Raw genomic sequence first — 18,140 nt, forward strand, 5'->3', positions numbered from 1 at the left:
CTTAGCCACACAGGCGTCCTTCTAACTCGGTTTCTTATGCTATTTAAACAATTCGAGAATAAAGAAGAATAATATAAACCAATCTCACTTATCAACATACACATAAAAATATTACTTTTGTTATGGCTTTTAAAAAACCTCTCTCTCTATCTTTCACACAGCCACCCTCTTGGCGGCCACATCTTTTAAATCGGCATGCTATTCTGATTCAAAAATTTTTCTTTGCTGAATATTCTATTTCCATCTTTCCTTTTTCAAAATGAGTAGGTGAAGTTTGGAGCTCACTTCCAGTTATCCGGTCTTCTTCAAAATGAAGTCCAGAAGAATTAAACAATTCCTCACAGACTGTCTATCCATTCTTGCTTCAGGGGCAGGTCACATGCTCACTTACCAATGAGCCTATTGTTCCATGGGGCCACCCAAAGGTCCCAGTAGGGAGGATGACACGAACTCTCTTGATAAAAGCCACACATAACTCATGCCTTAAAAAATGACCACCAGAAACTGCTTGCTCAGATTCACCGTTTTCAGACACGAACTCCCCAAGCTCCCATGTTGGCTCTCTTTGCTCTTAAATTTACTTTCAGCTCCCAGAATGCTGGTACCTTTCATGTCAGAGTTTACACTGAAATTTTCACCAGCTCATCTTTTACTTTTATGTTTCTGTAATTTTATAGCCCTATTCTCTCATTTCTGTAATTTTGCTTTTTAAAGTCTTTCATCAGTGCCTGTGTTGGGGGACATGGGTGTGTTATATACACACACAGAGAGAAATAACTTAAATTTATTCCATGTCATATAAATAGATACACATGCATCCCCAGCCCCATGTATTTTTTCTCCTCAGCTATTATTAGAGGGGTATTGTCTGCCTAATAAGGGCCTGGCTGGCACAGTGGAATAACTATCTCTGTTTAGTCCTACTCTAAGAATGTGCATTTTCTCATGACAAAATCCACAGAACACATCCTCAGCCATGTGGGTCCCCTGACCACCTCCTTTCCTCTCAACAACCCATGCCATGTGATGGCATGTTCCTGTTTGTACAAACATCTTCATATATTTCAGGAATTTTCCAGCATCGCTATATCTCTGCATGTCAACAAGAAACTATGTTTTTTTCTGATAAACACTTCCCTGTGTCCCTTTAATTCTAAGTTAAATTATGATGAGGGAACAACAGTATCTACTCCTCACTGACAAGTAGAATCTATGCTTCCTAATACCTTGGTTCAGATTCAGCTAAACGTCCAGTGAAGTGCTCGTCTGTGTCAGAGGCTCGTACACAGACTCCATCCCTACTTGCTAACAGAAATATCACCACAGCTGACAGACGGAAGCCATCCTCTCCTCTGAAGCATGGGTCCAAGGCAACTGAGCCGGTGTTAGTATAACTCACTCTGAGGCTGCTCCTTCCTTCTTCTGTTTTCAGTGTCCTCTTTTCTTTGTCCTCCTACCTTTGAAGGCCATCCAGAGCTCTTCCCTGTCACTTTGTGATTCATGTTCCCTAGCAGCTAACAAACCTCTGTGGCAAGATGAAAACAAACATTTTGTAATTAATCTTAAAGTCACATCAGTGGCCTCCAGATTTTGGATCTCTCCTCTTTCCTTTTGTGCATAATAGGATTCATACAAACTATTTAATGGAAGTGGATACTCCATATTTTGCCCATTAGCTTCTAAAGTACTTATTAAAAGCATGGCTGTCTGAGGTCTTGAAGCCTCAGCACAGGGCCTTCCAGCTGGGATGTATTATCCATCAACACCAAGCCGGCAGTGGTCTTTGAGGTGTGACATCAGGACGTAACCCTCTCCCCTTCCCGCCCTGACTTCCCTTCTTGCCTAGTTCATTTGGAGGAAACTCCTTCCCTCTCTATCTTTTCTAGACCTTTACACAGCTTCACAAACCTCCATGATCCAGCCTCTCAGACCTTCACCATCCATTCATTCCTACATCTCAAACCTACCCCCCCCTTTCTTCTTTGTTTCTCCCAAGTCCTAAGAGGTCTCCAGGAAGGGGAGTTAATCTCACCTGATCTGTCTTTGCTTTTCATTCAGAGATTATTTGATCTTTGATGGAAGCTGTTCCTGCTGAAATGTCTTCACCTTTGTAGGAGTCTTGTTGTTGTCTATGTCCTCACGTTGTTTTCACTCCTCCCCTGAGGGAGATTTTTATAGGCTGCTTTATTTCTGTGTTCTTTGACACTCTGGAGCAAAAACAGGTCTTCTCTGTGTGTACCATGTTTTAAATTTCTTTTTATTCTAACATAATTTGAATCATCTCCCACATACCTTCGTCAAGCTTGCTCTGCCTAAGGTTTGCAAAGGATGCTATGAAAACCTTCTGGAAATACCTTGAGGGCTAAGGGTTCTTGTGAATATTTCTTGGAGGAAGTCATCTGAGTCTCCAAGAGTGCTCTCTTGAAATTTTGCTGGATAAAGGAGCAATTAGAAGGACATCCCAGTCTGTAGGGAAAGCATGTGCAAAGGGACAGGAACATAAAACAGCACAGTCTATGTATAACAGTGAGTAGTTCACTACTTCCACAGCTGAGATGCGAGAGGGATGAGGAGAGACAGCTAGGAGATACGGCCAATGATGCAAAAAATGACCAAGCATAAGATGACCATGAATCGTTTTGTAAGCACATGAGATAACAAAGGTCCCTGACAGGTTTTAGGCAAGGGATTGGCATGACAAGATGTCTACTGCGCAAAGATCTCCCACAGACCCACAGAAGAGTCAGGACTTGCTTGGAGCAAAAGAGATTAGAGACTTTCACAGTATATAGGAAAGAGGTGAAAATGACTAAGATTTTTGATTGAGATGAGGAGAGAGGGGTCCCTTGAGTTGAACTTTCTGTTGTACTTTCACCGGCAAGTAACATTATAAGTTATCCATTCCAGCTCCTGACCTTCATTCCGCTTTATGGGAAACAACATAAGATTATGAGCATTATGTTTCAACGCTTTATCTTGAAGTATCTTCTGGCCCGGGGCTGGACACCACATGGTTACAGGATCCCAGAATTCAAAAGTTTGTTCATAGAGATGAACTAGAAGAAATCTGAGTAGGAAAAGATGATTTAGGGAATGTGTCAGGACACATGGCTCTGGACAGAGGATGGGTAGAACAGACTCAAAACAGGAACAATAAACTGAAAAGCCAGCCTACACTAAGAGGTTGCCAAGCCCAATAGGCTTGAACTTCTGCTGTTTCTTTCTTTTTTCTTTTTTTAAAGTATTTTATTTATTTATTTGAGAGAGAGAGCAAGAGTGAGAGAGATCGCAGAGGGAGAGAGAGAAGCAGGCTCCCCGCTGAGCAGAGAGCCTGATCAATCGTGACCTGAGCTGAAGGCAGAGGCTTAACTGACTGAGTCACCCAGGAGCCCCACTTCTGCTGTTTCTTAAGTCGATTCTGTGTTTTCCTACTCCCATTGGCCATTATCAGGTCTTTCTTCTCTTTCTTGAACAAACAATAATTGCTCTGGTTGTTCCGCCTTTTTTTTTCAGGGCCCATGTACACACTACTCCAAGACTAAACTTACTCTTTACTTGAGTATCTTTGACATGTACGTTCTAGGTTCTTTTCAAATTTGGCCTGAACTCAACTCTTTAGCTTTCTTCCTCTTAGATACCTACCTTCTCAGTCATCAGCCAAACAACATTACTGTTTCCTGGATGTTATCATTTTCTTTACATACAATACGTTCTCCTTGATAACATATAGAAAGTCATCCTAAATCTGTTTCTTTCCTGGATGTTTTCATGGCTTTCATACCTTTCTATCTCCAAATCAGATGCCATTTGCCCCTCCACTCTCTTGGAATTTTAAAAATTATAATTACTTGTTTATTTCTTTCATCTCTTATAAAATGAAGGAGAGGAAAAGAGAAATGCTTATTGTGAACATGACATCTCACCCAACATTTTATCCTCCACAGTGGCAACACTAGGTTCTTTATACTCTTTATTCTTTCTTCCACAAAATACTAAGAAACTACCATATGAGAGATAATATATTAACCACTGGGAATATATCATACAGAATAAATCCAACATTTCCCTGCCTTCATGGGGCTTAGAGTCTACTGAAGAAATAGACACTAAACCAATAAATGCAAATGTGATGAGTGCCACAGAGGACAATTCCAGGGAGCTAAGGGATCAAAACACATGTTCTGAAGGTCAATTTAGATTAACTGACTCAGTGGCCATTCTCAATCCCCTCTCTTTTTGCTTCTATGCTAGAGACTGATAAATCAAAATACGCACGTTCTCTGCTTTCCTTGCAGTGGGGGTAGCTATAACTCTACTGGCCAACAAGTGGTAAGCAGATCTCCAAAAAGAGACCACGACTGGCACCACTCCTCCCACCTTCTTCCCGCCTCAACCTCAGACTCACTGTCTCCAGCTCCCAGCAGCCATCTTAGAACCTGAGGGATGAAATGTGAATAAGGAAACTGACACACTAAGGGCAGCAGAGCTGAAGATGAGAAAAGCCCTTGTCCCCTAATGGGATCAGTGTGTTGGTAAATGAACAGCAGGAGTAACCAATCTCTGAACCTCACTCTATGTGAAGTTCAAGCCATGTCAACACAGTTTTTTGTTACATCAAATGAAAGGCAATCCAAATGGCCCCAAAGGGAAACTAAGAGTGTTGGGAAGTCCAAAAAGGCTGCCTGGAAGATGAGCCTTGAAGGATGTATGTGCATTAATCTGTCCAAGGAAGTTGGGGGCAGCAGCAGACAGAGAACATTCCAGCCATAGGAATCAAGGTGGGCCCTGATGTGGAGCACTTGGCCCACTGAAGATGCTGCAGAAGCATATGCGGTAATGATGGTGAAGAAAACAAGGGGGAGAGCATCAGCATGCCGGCCTGAAGAACCAGGCAGGAGTCCTGTTGAGTCATTTAAGGATTCTGGTATCTAAATTCAATGCAAAACCTTTTAAGGACTCTGAGTGGGGAAATAATGTGTTTACACTTTTACTAGCTCATTCTAGCTGCACTGGGATGACTGCATAGACAAAGCGGAGGTAGTAGGCCAGTCTGGAGGCCAGAGCAGTGATCTAGGCTGAAGATGGTTGCCTGGGCAAGGTGGTGGATGCCTACCCCAATATTTCTTAGAGTATCCCAATGACCTCATTCTCACCTCATTTCCCCCCAGGGTTGACATTATCTTCTTCCCAGAATGTACCACTGATGCACAGGTGGGAATTATGTCATCCTCCCTGACGTGATGTGAGGAAGGTGGAGGGAGGAGGGTGCACATTCCCCATTCGACGGAGAAAAGTGAGACACAGAATGCAATATGCCTTACCAAACTCTTCATGACTTTAGAGCAACTTCCAGAACAGGCTCTCAGATCCATGTCTGTATATCATGTTAGAAAAATGTCAAGTGGGGTGCTTGGGTGGCTCAGTCAGTTAAGTGTGTGACTCTTTTTTTTTAAAAAAAAGATTTTATTTATTTATTTGCGCGCGAGAGAGAATGAGAGAGAGAAAGCACATGAGAGAGGGGAGGGTCAGAGGGAGAAGCAGACTCCCTGCTGAGCAGGGAGCCCAATGCAGGACTCGATCCAGGGACTTGATCCAGGGACTTGATCCAGAGACTCCAGGATCATGACCTGAGCCGAAGGCAGTCGCTTAACCAACTGAGCCACTCAGGCGCCCCAAGTGTGTGACTCTTGATTTGGGCTCAGGTCATCTCAGGGTCATGAGATCGAGCCCCACGTCAGGCTCTGTACTCAGGCTGCTTGAGATTTTCTCCCTCTCCCTCTGTTCCTCCCCTGCTCTCGCTTGTGCTCTTATTGATTGATTGATTGATTTGACAGAGAGAAAGAGAGTGCACAAGAAGGGGGAGTGGCAGGCAGAGGGAGAGGGAGAAGCCGACTCCCCGCTGAGCAGGAAGCCCAGTGTGGGACTCGATCCCAGGATCCTGGGATCATGACCTGAGCCGAAGGCAGGTGCTTAACCGACTAAGCCACCCAGGCGCCCCATAAATAAATCTTTTTTTTTTTAAGTCAAGTAAGAAAAACACTTTGTCATAACTAATGTATTGTAATCAACCTTCCCTTTATTTTTTATTTTCTTTAATTTTCATTTTTTTCAGAGGGAGCCTGACACGAGAAACCCTGAGATCATGACCTGAGCCAAAATCAAGAGCTGAACACTTAACCAACTGAGCCACCCAGATGCCCCAATCAACCTTTACTTTAAATTGCTTCATATTTTAAACTCATCCTAAAATAGCTCTAAACACAGATAAAATGTATTTCAGACATAAAGCATATTTCTTTTGTGCTAATTAATTGCAAAGTATGTAAAGTAATATAATTTTCTTAAATCTAGGGGTTATAATATTGCTCCAGGATGTCAAATTTTTCTCTACTTCAGCTGATTAATTATTGACTAGTAGGTGATTCTCTAAAAGCATCTCTGTTATGTTGCTCGCAATCCCAATAAAAATGACATCTAACAGGGCCCTGTACTTCTTCATCTATCACAATAGTAATCAAAATAATTAGGTATACCTTAATTTAACTACTTTCTCCACCACAATTTTATCTATTTTGGAAAAATAGGTTAGCTAGCATTATCTCCCTAGTGATTGGCACAATCCCCAGCATATAGCATTAATTAAAAATATCCTATTAAACAATAACCAATAATTATCATGTAATTACTAATTAGTAAACACTGTGCTAAGGACTTTAAATGCAAAATCTCATTTAATTTTCACATTAATCTTATGAAGCAGGTATAATTACCAGTTTAGAGTTGATGAAAATGAAACTGAGAGATGTTATTTATTTAATCACAATATTTAGTAAGTCTCAGAGCTGGGATTCAAACTCAGAGCACTTATTAATATATGATACTGCCTCTCTTGAATATATGAATGAGCGAATAAATCAATGAATGATTGAATTTGCTGATGATTCACCAGGCATAAACCCTAGACTAATTAACAAGTGTGAAAAGCACGTGTTTATATGTAGTTACCATAGCACGCTTTTACATTTGTTGTTCTCAACCCAGGGGACATTTGGCAATTTCTGGAGACATTTTTGGTTTTCACAACTGGGAGGGGGAGTTGACTGGTATGTAATGGGTAGAGGCCCTGGGGGCGCTGCTAACCCCCCTACAATGCACATGACAGTCCCCCCATAACAAGGAATTATCAGGTTTATAAATCAATAGTGCCAAATTTGAGAAACCTTGTTCTATGATATATGACTGTTCACATGAAGTCAAATCATACCGAAACCATTCCTGTAACACACACACACGCACACACACACACACACGTTTTAATCATTTATCCAACCTCAGCCATAATTTCTTGTTTCTCCTGCTGTTTCACTCACATGAGATTAACAAGCAAAACTTACAAAATAATATTGACTACAGGAATAAAAGAGGAGATAATGGTGGTGGCAACACTCATTTTTCTCACAGGGCAGCAGTGCCTTGCTAAAACGCAGACCTGAGGAGGCAATGTGCACCATTTCATATTGGAGAGGCACTCGGACCCCTTACAGACCGACAAACCACGAGCAAGAAGTTGGGAACCCATTCCACTTGAGCCAGCAGCTATTCCCCATTACATAATTGAAAAGGGGGAGGGGAACAAATAAATTCCCACAGACACATCTCAACATTATTTAACGTCTGTTTCAAAATGACTAGTAAGGAACCAAGCTGTTTTTCAACCTCGAATACCAGTCAATGAAACAGGTAGCAGAATTGCAGTTATGAATCTTGACACTAGGTGGCAGAAGCACACAAGTGCGTGATCCCCACATTAAAAATTTAGTGCTGCTATTGTTTAAATCCAATTGGACAAAGAGAGGTAAACATGTTTTTTCCCAATGTTTCTGACCATTGCCTTTTATTTCATTTACTGGACTGAAAATTATGAAGTAGCTTTTTTTCCCAAATAAATCTACTTTTCACTCTTGAATATTTATGTGAGAGTAAAAAATGTTAGGTGTGCATGTGTATATACACTCTCTATATACATACTCTATACACATATAAGTATATTACTATATACATATAATTATACATATAATTATAAGTTGCATATATTGTATGTAATTGCATAAATGATATACATTCAATTCATAATAGTGAAAGTGAACATGAAATGATGTCAGTCACTTTCTATTGAGCATTTTATCTCACTTAATACTTTTAATAACCTTATGGGAAGGTATTAGCTTTCTCCCTTTGCAGTTTGTCAAAGATCAGAGAGACTGGAAAACTTGGCCAGACTCACACAGTATAATAGCTACAGAAGTGGGGTTCATGTTGTACATTTCAGAGAGCTCCAAGTCTGCAGGTTTTTTGAGATCAGGAATCTCATCTTAATTTCTATTCCCCCTCACCAAACATGTAAATGTGCTACAAATGTAGTATATCAGTGGTAAGAATAACTTGTGCCTATTTGACGGTGTTAAGGAAATACAATTCATATGGGAGAATGAAAGTAGTTACTGGGATGCATGTTAAAATGCAGATTACCCAGGCACCCGGGTGGCACAGTGGGTTAAGCACCCAGCTTTTGGTTTCGGCTCAGGTCTTGATTTCCGTGTTGTGAGATCAAGCCCCACGCCAGGCTCTGTGCTCAACACAGAGTCTGCTTGGGTTTCTCTCTCCCTCTCCCTTTGCCCCTCTCCCTGCCCCCTCTAAAAATAAATAAACAAAATCTCTTTAATAAATGTTTATTTATTTGACAGAGAAAGAGAGAGAGAGAGGGAACAGCAGGGCGACGAGAAGGGAACCCGATGTGGGGCTCAATCCCAGAACTCTGGGATCATGACCTGAGCTGAAGGCAAATGTTTAACCGACTGAGCCACCTAGGTGCCCCAATAAATAAAATCTTTTTTAAAAAAATGCAGATTACCAAGTCCCACCCCAGACTAATTAAACTAGAATTTATGAGAGTAATTTTCTTAAAGGTCTCCAGGTGATTCTAATATGAAGCTATTGTTGAGACCCTATAGAGTCGTGACTATAAGAATAAAGTTTGAGTAGTTTTAGAAGGCATTTCTTGCTTCTTTTTGATGAGCCCTGAAATACAGAATGGAAAATAAGAGAAAGCATGGAGAAGGTTATGAAAAGGATGTGTGGCCCTAAAGAAGATATAAGTTTGCAGCCCACCAACACTGAGAACATCCCACCCACTTGTCTTCTATTGTGTGATTGATCTTGTGACTTCGGTGACAAAGATGGGAATCTTTTTTTGTCTATTTTCATGAACAACATTTCCATGCAAGGCCAACCTTCATAGAAGTTAGTGGTACCTACAGTTAGAATCCTCTCTGTCCTACACTACTGATTACCTTCTAGGATTTCAGCAAGATGTTCAACATATATCCTGAGATGTGATTTATTATTAATACCAACTCTAAATTACAATTATTGAACACAGATCCTTGCACATATTGGGCAAGAGATAACCTATTGCTGTATGAGTAGGTGGATAAATGGACAGAGAGTGACTTGTTAAGTGAGGAGATTCGGGGCTGTCTTCTTGGTTAATCTTCAAAACCCACTTCAGGGCATGCTCAGTAATCTCTACCAGTGTCTCTAGCCAATTGTTTAAAAAATAGTAAAGATTGATGCTGACACCTCCGATAAGATTCTCCTTTTCACACTTTTTTAACCCAACTGATTTAAATGCAGATCCGTTTTCAGAAATGAGGGTCTGGCAAAGCTCTGTGATTGTTTTAACCTAACTGTGGGATATAATCAGGACCACTTTATGCTATTTTTAAGTTGCCACAGCAAAAGTGGTTTGCAGTGGGGGCTTTTTGTTGTTGTTTGCTTGGTTGTTTTGCTTTGCTTTGGTTTTTAACCAAAGCTTTCATGGAAAACGAAGTCCTTTTGCAGGACTTACACAAGAGGAGGTCTGCCTTGTTATGTATTGTACTCCTTTGTGCTTAGAATCAATCCAGATCACTACCTATAACTCACAGCATAAACATAAAAGCAATTCGTGGACGTGCTAGAATGTTGACATCTTCCAGAATTACAATGCCAATTTCTCGATGAAGGTAAAATCATCTATGTTAATAGTTTGTTTTTGTATTTATCTTCCTGTAGACTCCATCCTAAGGAGCGGCACTTGGCACCTGGGAGGCTAACTTCCCTTCCCGTGAAGGTAACACATGATCCAGGACTTTGGCAGAAGGCTCAGAGCAAAAAATCCAAGTGCTGCCTGCAGGTGTGGTAACAAAAGTAAAGGTGGAGACACGCGTGGCAAAGAGTCCTCAAAGAAGCTTGTAATCCATACAGATTGTCAAGGCTCAGCTGTGGAGGTGACTGGGGCATTCCCTGATTCCCAAGACATCAGCAAAGTCCTTTAATCAGCACGTACATTGTTCTGTTCTGTCTATAATATTATTCTTGAATATTAAGCAGCTGGTGATTCAGTGCCATCTGGCACTTCCTGGGTAAGCACAGCTCTGATACAGTACAAATGTGTCGGGAGTAAGGGAAAATAGTTCCCCAGGAAGATAATGTGTCAGGATAAGTCAGGGAAGCTGGGTGAGTGTGTGGGACAAGCTCGAAGACCCACTCACTCAAGGATGAATAGAAAAAGAGGGGGTGGTAGGCTACCAAATGCTTTGTGCCCCTGACCTTCATTGTCCATACAGCCTATAAGGATGTACTTCTGAGAGCTGTGGGTTTTTTGTTTCTCTCAGCAACAATGTTGTGAAGCATGGGCCAGTGATACATAGAGGAGGTTGCACTGAGATGACAACACGACAACAGCCCACACAGGTCAAACCAGCTGTCCCCGGCATTCAGAATCCCTAGAGATGGAGCACGTAGAGTGTGATAGAGGAACTTTGGAGTTTTCTTAATTTTTTTCCTCTTTTTTGCTAAGAGAGAGGATGTCATTGAAATGGAACCACAGGCTTTTGCCTATGTCAGACTTACCAGAGCTTTCTGTGGCCATGCCAGAAAATGCAAAACAGTCTACAAAGGAATCTAACCCATGACTTCAGACCTTCTAGAATCAACCACCAGGTAGAAAGAGTATCAAGAGAGATGTCTCAGAGATGAAGGTTAAATGTCCTTATTTCAGAGTAGAGCTAGAAGATGATTTATGAGAACATGTGTGCCGGACTGGGCTTGGGTTTCCAGGCCCTGGAGGAAAGATACGGGTCACGTGGCCCATACCCCAAGAGCATGGCCAGGATGGTGAAAAACCCAGGAAACCTTGCTTGCTGGAAGGGCTGAGTGACCTCCTTTGAGTTATTGGCTGCCACTTAATCTAAACAAATTTTATATATGCCAGGCTTTTCCTGTATACTCCGGAAAGTAGATATTTCTATCTCCATTTTATAGACAAGGAAATAGGCTCACAGAAGAGTGGTGATGTACCATACAACACTGTTCAAATATGGCGGAGCTGGGGAGGGAAAGTCTAGACTGGGTGGTGAGGAATATACATGACCTAAGCTAGAAAGTATATCTTAGAGATGAGCAATCCAATGCATTCCCCATTTTTTTCCACAGATGAGAAGGAGCTCTGAAATAATATCATGGCTTGCCCAAGCTGGCTTTACACAGATTGACTGAGTCTTAACTTTGTTGAGCCTTCAGAGGCTACTGTGTGCTAGTTACTGGGCCAAGTATGGTCTCTAGTTTTCCAGCAAATCTGTCACAGATGCCACGAATCCCCTTCTCCCAGTAGTTGCATGGCTTCCTCAAAGGGACATAGAAGTACCAAGGCTGCAGCATATATTTTATTCTAAAATCTGCATTCTTTATACATCTCATGCTGAGAAAGTCTGTCTGCAAAACATATTCATTAAGAAATAACTTAGTCCCATTCTAATTAATCAAAAACAAAGCTGTGCTCTATAGAACACAAATTGATTAGTATAAAGAAACAATTATTATACTAATTTGACCTAGGTCCTGATATTTTGGTAAGCCCAGGCATCTCTGGTGAAGCTACCTTTGGTGAAGATGCAAGTTCCATTTTGCTTTCTGAGATGCTGAAATTAGCCTATGGGCCCCCATGTCTACAAGCAAAGACGTGGGGATCTAGATATCTCAAGGTGGGAACTACTTTGTTACATTAATATAAAAATAATTCCCATCGATATTATATTTGATAATACTTTATACTGAGTCAAATAATAAGCCTCCAGGAGTTTACACATACGTCTTTAATTAAAAGCACAGACCAACCATGAAGATTGGCTTTCCATTAAGGTTCCCAGTGAAAATCTGTGAGTTGTTAAAGGGGTTATGAATCTCTTCCTACAGAAACACGAGCACTATAAACACACAAGAGGTAATGAGCACCAAGCTTTTCTCTCTGAGAGGGAAAAATTACAAAAGAGAAATGATAGATGGTGCTTGCTAGAAATTTTAATTAAACCTGTGAGTGAAAAATTCTGAATCAGGCCAAGGGTCAGCTGCACTCAGATGTGACCTGCTAGAAAAGCAGAGGCGGGACCCACGTCAGGAAATGGAGATCCTGTGAGAACAGCCATAATATCCTTGAATTTCATTTAATCCAGCACTCCACAAGGTCTAGCTCTGAAGGGCCCTCTGGGAGACGCCCCCCCAGCTGAGTGAATAACTCTGAATACAAAGAAATCTGCTCTTGGTTGCTTAGTGACAGTGGAGTGTAGACCCCAGCATCTTCAGTGTGTGTGTGTGTGTGTGTGTGTGTGTGCGCGCGCGCACGCACACGCGCGTGAGCTGTCCCTTGTTTGTTGGAAGGCTGTGTACTCTGGCAGGCTGCACTGCTGCCCTTGCTGCAGTAATTAAGTAACGAAAAGTCCTGACCATGGAAGATGCCATAATTTCTCCAAGAACTATGATTAAAGAATAACCACTCTCCATCTAAAGATCATAGTGCAGGTTCCCTCTCCTATTGCTTGCTCTACCAAAAGGGCATTTAGGGGGTGGATCTTTTCTCATCCATACTTCCATCTCTTATAAGTTTCCTGACACTGGCCTGGTCTGTTAATTTCTATGGTTCTTACCCATAGATCTATCTAGCTTTGGGGGCTCTCAGAAGGTCAAATGTCCTTAATTCAAAGGGCTTTATCAATCGTCATGCCTTAAATAAAAAACATAAAGTACTGTGACTATTTTTTTCCTTTGTTTCTAAACTCCACTTGCTCTCCTTATTCCTACTTTTTGGAACTTAAGAGACTTAACGTGGTTGATTGAATTCAATCTTGAATCCAAGTTACAATTACACTGCTTGCAAGTCAACACATTTGATGTGTATGTCTCCTGTATGGATTATAGTACAACAAAAACAAAAGCCACAGCTCAGAAGAAGAGATGGTTTTAGTATCCATAACTCTTGTATCTTTAATTTTTACTACAAATTACAGAATCAAAGCCTTAAATCCAAGGCCACAATGAATGTTTGATGATCAGCCGTGTGGTCACTTAGCTCACACCTGATCTCTGTGATGTTTACTCTGACCTCCTGGGAAAGATACAGTCCACCTATAGTACCTCATATCTTCCTTTAGAGTAGTAGAAATGTAGTTGGCACACATCTGCCCAATATAAAGGTCGCCTAGCTCGTCTCTCCTGCAGGGAGATGCGTCAAGTCGGGAACTTAAGTGGCACAGGCACTGTGTCCTTTCATCATTCTTTCCTCCATGTTTCTGCCTGGAGCACAGAGACGTCTTAGACCATGTGTCTGATGGCAGAGTCTGGAGCTGGAGAAACCCTGAGTCCCTGAGGACTTGGAGGAGCAGAGTCATCCAACCAGCACTGGACTTTGACAGTAGAGAAATAAACATCTATCTTCTTTAAGTTGCCAGTGTTTTGTTTGTTTCTATTACTCACAGCCAACAAAGGAAATTACTTTCCACATCTTTGTTTTCAGAGTCCCTCAACTTTCAAGAATTCTGCATTATGTCTCAACAATATCTGTTTATTTCAGTGCAATACAGTTGAAAATATTAGGCAACTCTCATATGCAAGACCAAGTAGTGGAGAGTCCGTACTGAGAGAAATCAGTGAGCAACTACAACATGAGTCTTACTCCTACAGTCCTTACTGGTGAAGAAGGAGAAGTATAGGGTGCTTGGGATAAGTGCAACTTAACAGAGAAACTGAATTTAACAGGGACCCAACATGATGAGGAAGGAAGTTTCGTTGGATGGCAAGACATTAGGAATAATGACTAAACAATGAGATGTTAGGCAATGGGCAGAGAGAGGAGGTGCATTCCAGAAAAAAGAACAGTATTTCCAAAGACCTTTGAGAAACAACACATGTGCTGAAAGAAGAGAAGTCCAGTAGTTGGGGCAGAGCAAGAAAGACACCAGAGGTAAGGTTAGAGGAAGTCAGGTTCCAGAACCTTCCACTTTATTCTCCATTGTCTCCCCATCACTTTCTAAAATAGGGCAATGGACCAAAAAAATGAGAAAGAGGACAAGAGTTCATCAGGAAGAAAATTCTAGGGCCCATTTTCTCACAATTTTTCATGTGGGTGAGGAGTTAGAATTTACACCTACACCACAGAATCAAAGTATTCCCAGATTCTCGTTCCCCCGCCCCAAAAGGAAAAATACTGAAGTGAGAAAAGACAATATTTAATGGGACCATTGTTTTGCTCTAGTTTATATAAGAATGAACAGACCAGACCAAAATATGCAAGTCATCCCTGTCAACAGAACATTTCTTGTTCCCCTCTGTCTCCAAGCCTTCTCATTTGCAAATATAAAGAAATAAATATAAATCTGCTCTTTGACAGAAGCTGGCTTCTCAGAATTTTTTTTCCTTTGTTTCCTACATACATTAATGCCTTTCACTGAACCAGTGAAAGCATAACCACTTTTAACAGCCCCCATGACACTGAGGTGGGAAAATCCTATGAACGGATTAAATAACCCGGGGAGGGCACTAGAGGGCAGGTGTCCCCTTTACATCTGCTACAATTTCTGCCCACAGACTGGCAACCCACCACTAGGACTGTAGGGATGCACACTTGGATTGGTCTCATTTTCCAGAACTGTTCAAATATAAGGTAAAAAAGAAAAACCTGCTACATTTCTCCTCAAATAAGCTGAGCTTTGTACTTGCTCTCCCTGTCATCCATCCCTGCTCTTCTCAAGCCAGGCTCCTGGAGAGGCCATCCTTTAGAGCTTTACCTAAGTAACCCCTCCTGAATCCCATTATTCTCTATTGCATAAAATGTTTCCTTTTGACATTTACCAGACCCCCAATTACCTTGTGTATTTGCTTACTTGAAGATAATCTGTCTCTACTACAGAGCATTCTCCTTAAAGGCAGTGAGGGACTGTGTCTTACTCACCACTCTACTCTCAGAAGCTAGAAGATAATTTGTGTGATATCTGCTGAATAAATGAATGAACACTCAGTTCTTTGAAATGAGTACTGTTACAATTCACATTACAGACAGCTTACAGAGATTTTTAAAAACTTGGTCAAAGTTATGCAGCAAGTTGATGGTAGAATCACATTGACCTCAGGAACTCTTGTAAGCTATGTTTCTTTTTATGATTTCTTTTGGGGGGGAAAAGGTAATTTCTCACAAGAAAATCATCATTTTCAAAAATCTAGCTTCTTCTTTGCCTCTTTCTTCTATTCTATTAATCAAATGAAGCTTACCCTCAAAATACTATTCACATTTTTCTTTCCATTCTTTCTGCCACAATTTTAATTAATGTTCATATCTTATGAATAACCTCTTACTTAGCTGCATTTGCCTTTGGTTTCTTCCTGCAGCAATCAATAATTCTCTATATAAACCTCTCCCAAATTAATTGCCTTACATATCAATTTTATCATGCTATTGATCAACACCTTCAGTTGCTGTCTAGTGCCTCCAGGTCAAAATGGACAGTTTTTGGCTTTATTTTCAAGGTCCTCCACAGTTGCCCCCAGTGTACCTTTATCACATTATTCCCTACTTAAACTCTCTACATAAGCTCCAGCTAACCTGGCCCATTCACTAAACATCTTTTGAGTTCTTCCTATTCTTCCACCATGCTGGCCCTATTGTCCTCCCAAAATGCTCTCTGACATCCAAATCCCATTCATTTCTCAAAATACTGGTGAATTTCCACCTTCTCTTTGAAAGCTTTCCAGATATATCCAATGCACATGGATCCACCTTTCTCTAAATTCATCAGTGCCTAGAATAGTGTCCAGCTCTTTGTTGGTACTTAGCAAATTATTGTCAAATGAACTGCTGAATCTGTAGTTGAAATCATACCCTGTCTTATGGCAATCTTTATTTTGTCTTTTTGATTTTATTTGTGTTATTAATTCTTGGATCCCTTCCCAACTGGATCTTTGAGGTCTGAGTCATAACTTCTATTCAGCTCCTTATAGCTTTTGTTTGACAGATTACTCCACATGCTTTAACTGTCAAAAATCTTATTGATAAACTTGTACTCTCTGATTTCTGGTATGGCTCAGAAATTAACAATAACTGCACAGAAAACAATAAATCCTACAGACCTTATCAGAGAGACAACTGAGAGACCACAGAAAGATTCAAAATTATGTCCCTCCTTTTTCTTCAATCAATGTTTTACCATCACTGATACATTGTGAAAGCAAATTATCAAGTGGGGCCATTTCTTGTTGGAATATCTAGCTGCATTCCTTTTTAACTTTTCCGATCCTCATGATGTGATAACCTAATCATGTGCCAACAACATAAAAACACCAAACTAGGCACTTAGGATAGAAACTAGTATAAATCAGGGTTCATACACTTCAGAGCAGCAAAAAGCAACATCCGCAAAAGACATACTGGCCAATGTTGTATTTTCTCAGTGTTCAGTTAGTACCATCATTTAATATATGCCATGGCAATTCAGAGGAAATTCAAATTAATGATGACCTGGACATTATGGGAAGATATCTGAAACTCTCTTCAACAAGAGTGTAACAATTATTAATTCCCTGTAAATGACAGGCTGTCCTACCTTCTATACCTTTGTGATCTGTAACTTCAATTTAATAGCTTTGTATATATTTTAAGAGAAAGATAGATGATGTCATCAAATTGCTCCTTAATCATTTGGATCCCAATTTCGTCCAATCATAAAGCACCAAACAGCCACATCCAGTCCCTCTCTTCTATATTACCCTCTTCTGCCTTTTCCTTATTAGTACATGAGAACAGCCTACTTATTTACTCATCTATGTTGGGGTCAGCAAAATAGGGCCCATGGGACAAATCTAGCACTCATGTTACTTTTATAAATAAAGTTTTATTGGAATACAGCCATGCTCATTCATTTTGCCTTGTCTTAAACAGCGTTTGTGCTAAAACAATAGAGTTGAGTAGTTGTGACAGAAACCGTATGGCCCCCAAAGCCTAAGATATTTATATCTGGCTTTTTACTATCTGACCCATGGCCTACCTGTTTATCGTCTATCTCCCCACAACAGAATGTGAAGGGAGACAGTTTTGTTCACTGTTCTAACCATGAAAATTGTATCTGAGACTTAGTAGGCCCTTTGTATCTGTTGCTGACCACTCATAGCCTTAACTGGAGAGGATACATGGCATTAACATGTACCTCTGAAAGCTCTGAACTTCGCCACACATCTGGAATCACTGCTTTCTGGGTATATGTGTAATGAACTCATGTAAAGAAATTTGTAAATGGCCAAAGAATACTCTGGGGAGGATTCTTGGCCCAAGGAATAGTTTTCTTTGAAAAGGCCTTGGTCTGACTGCTGGGCTTATTGGGGGCAGAGCACTGTATTTTTTATAGCCCTGCTATGCTAAATGAAATATGCACTAAATCACCAGGCAGACCTGGAACTGAGAAACCAGGTAACATCTGGAAAATAAGAGCTTAGGGTAACAAATTTCTAAAAACTTGTTGATAGGAGAAACAACTTGTGTCTTTTTATTAATTTACTTGACTCCTGTCGATTGATAGTACCCAGAGGTTTAAAAAAAAAAGAAAACACCACAGTTGTAAGATCTGAAAACACCTTTTCCCATCATTCTTTTTTAGTTTCTATGAGTAACTTACAATTTTATTCTACATAAAATTCTCACTAAAGACACTCTTTATTAACAAGTGGAAATTCTGACCTGCTGAAACCCTGCCTGTGCCAGGCAGATGTGTCAGAACAAGCCA

At 40.7% G+C, this 18,140-nt stretch overlaps 2 protein-coding genes across 4 annotated transcripts in view; one reads left to right on the top strand and one right to left on the bottom strand.

The window, feature by feature from the left end:
- SVIP (small VCP interacting protein) overlaps positions 1–11,696 on the top strand; it is a 39,502-nt gene extending 27,806 nt beyond the window's left edge. For 2 of the 3 annotated variants that reach the window (XR_012381860.1, XM_073904845.1), the window contains one exon: positions 6,113–6,473. Coding sequence is in view for 2 of the 3 variants with exons in the window: in XM_073904845.1 (XP_073760946.1) it covers positions 6,113–6,151 (39 nt within the window). In the remaining variant the exon portion in view is untranslated. Of the gene's footprint in view, positions 1–6,112; positions 6,474–10,113 lie in introns of those variants that run through there. The other variant, XM_073904846.1, reaches the window with a different exon arrangement.
- GAS2 (growth arrest specific 2) overlaps positions 1–18,140 on the bottom strand; it is a 126,958-nt gene that overhangs the window by 16,874 nt on the left and 91,944 nt on the right. The window lies entirely within an intron of this gene.

Source organism: Callorhinus ursinus, unplaced genomic scaffold, assembly GCF_003265705.2.
Source record: "Callorhinus ursinus isolate GAN/ISIS: 27379988/994484 unplaced genomic scaffold, GSC_fseal_2.0 scaffold21, whole genome shotgun sequence".
Lineage (NCBI taxonomy): Eukaryota > Metazoa > Chordata > Mammalia > Carnivora > Otariidae > Callorhinus > Callorhinus ursinus.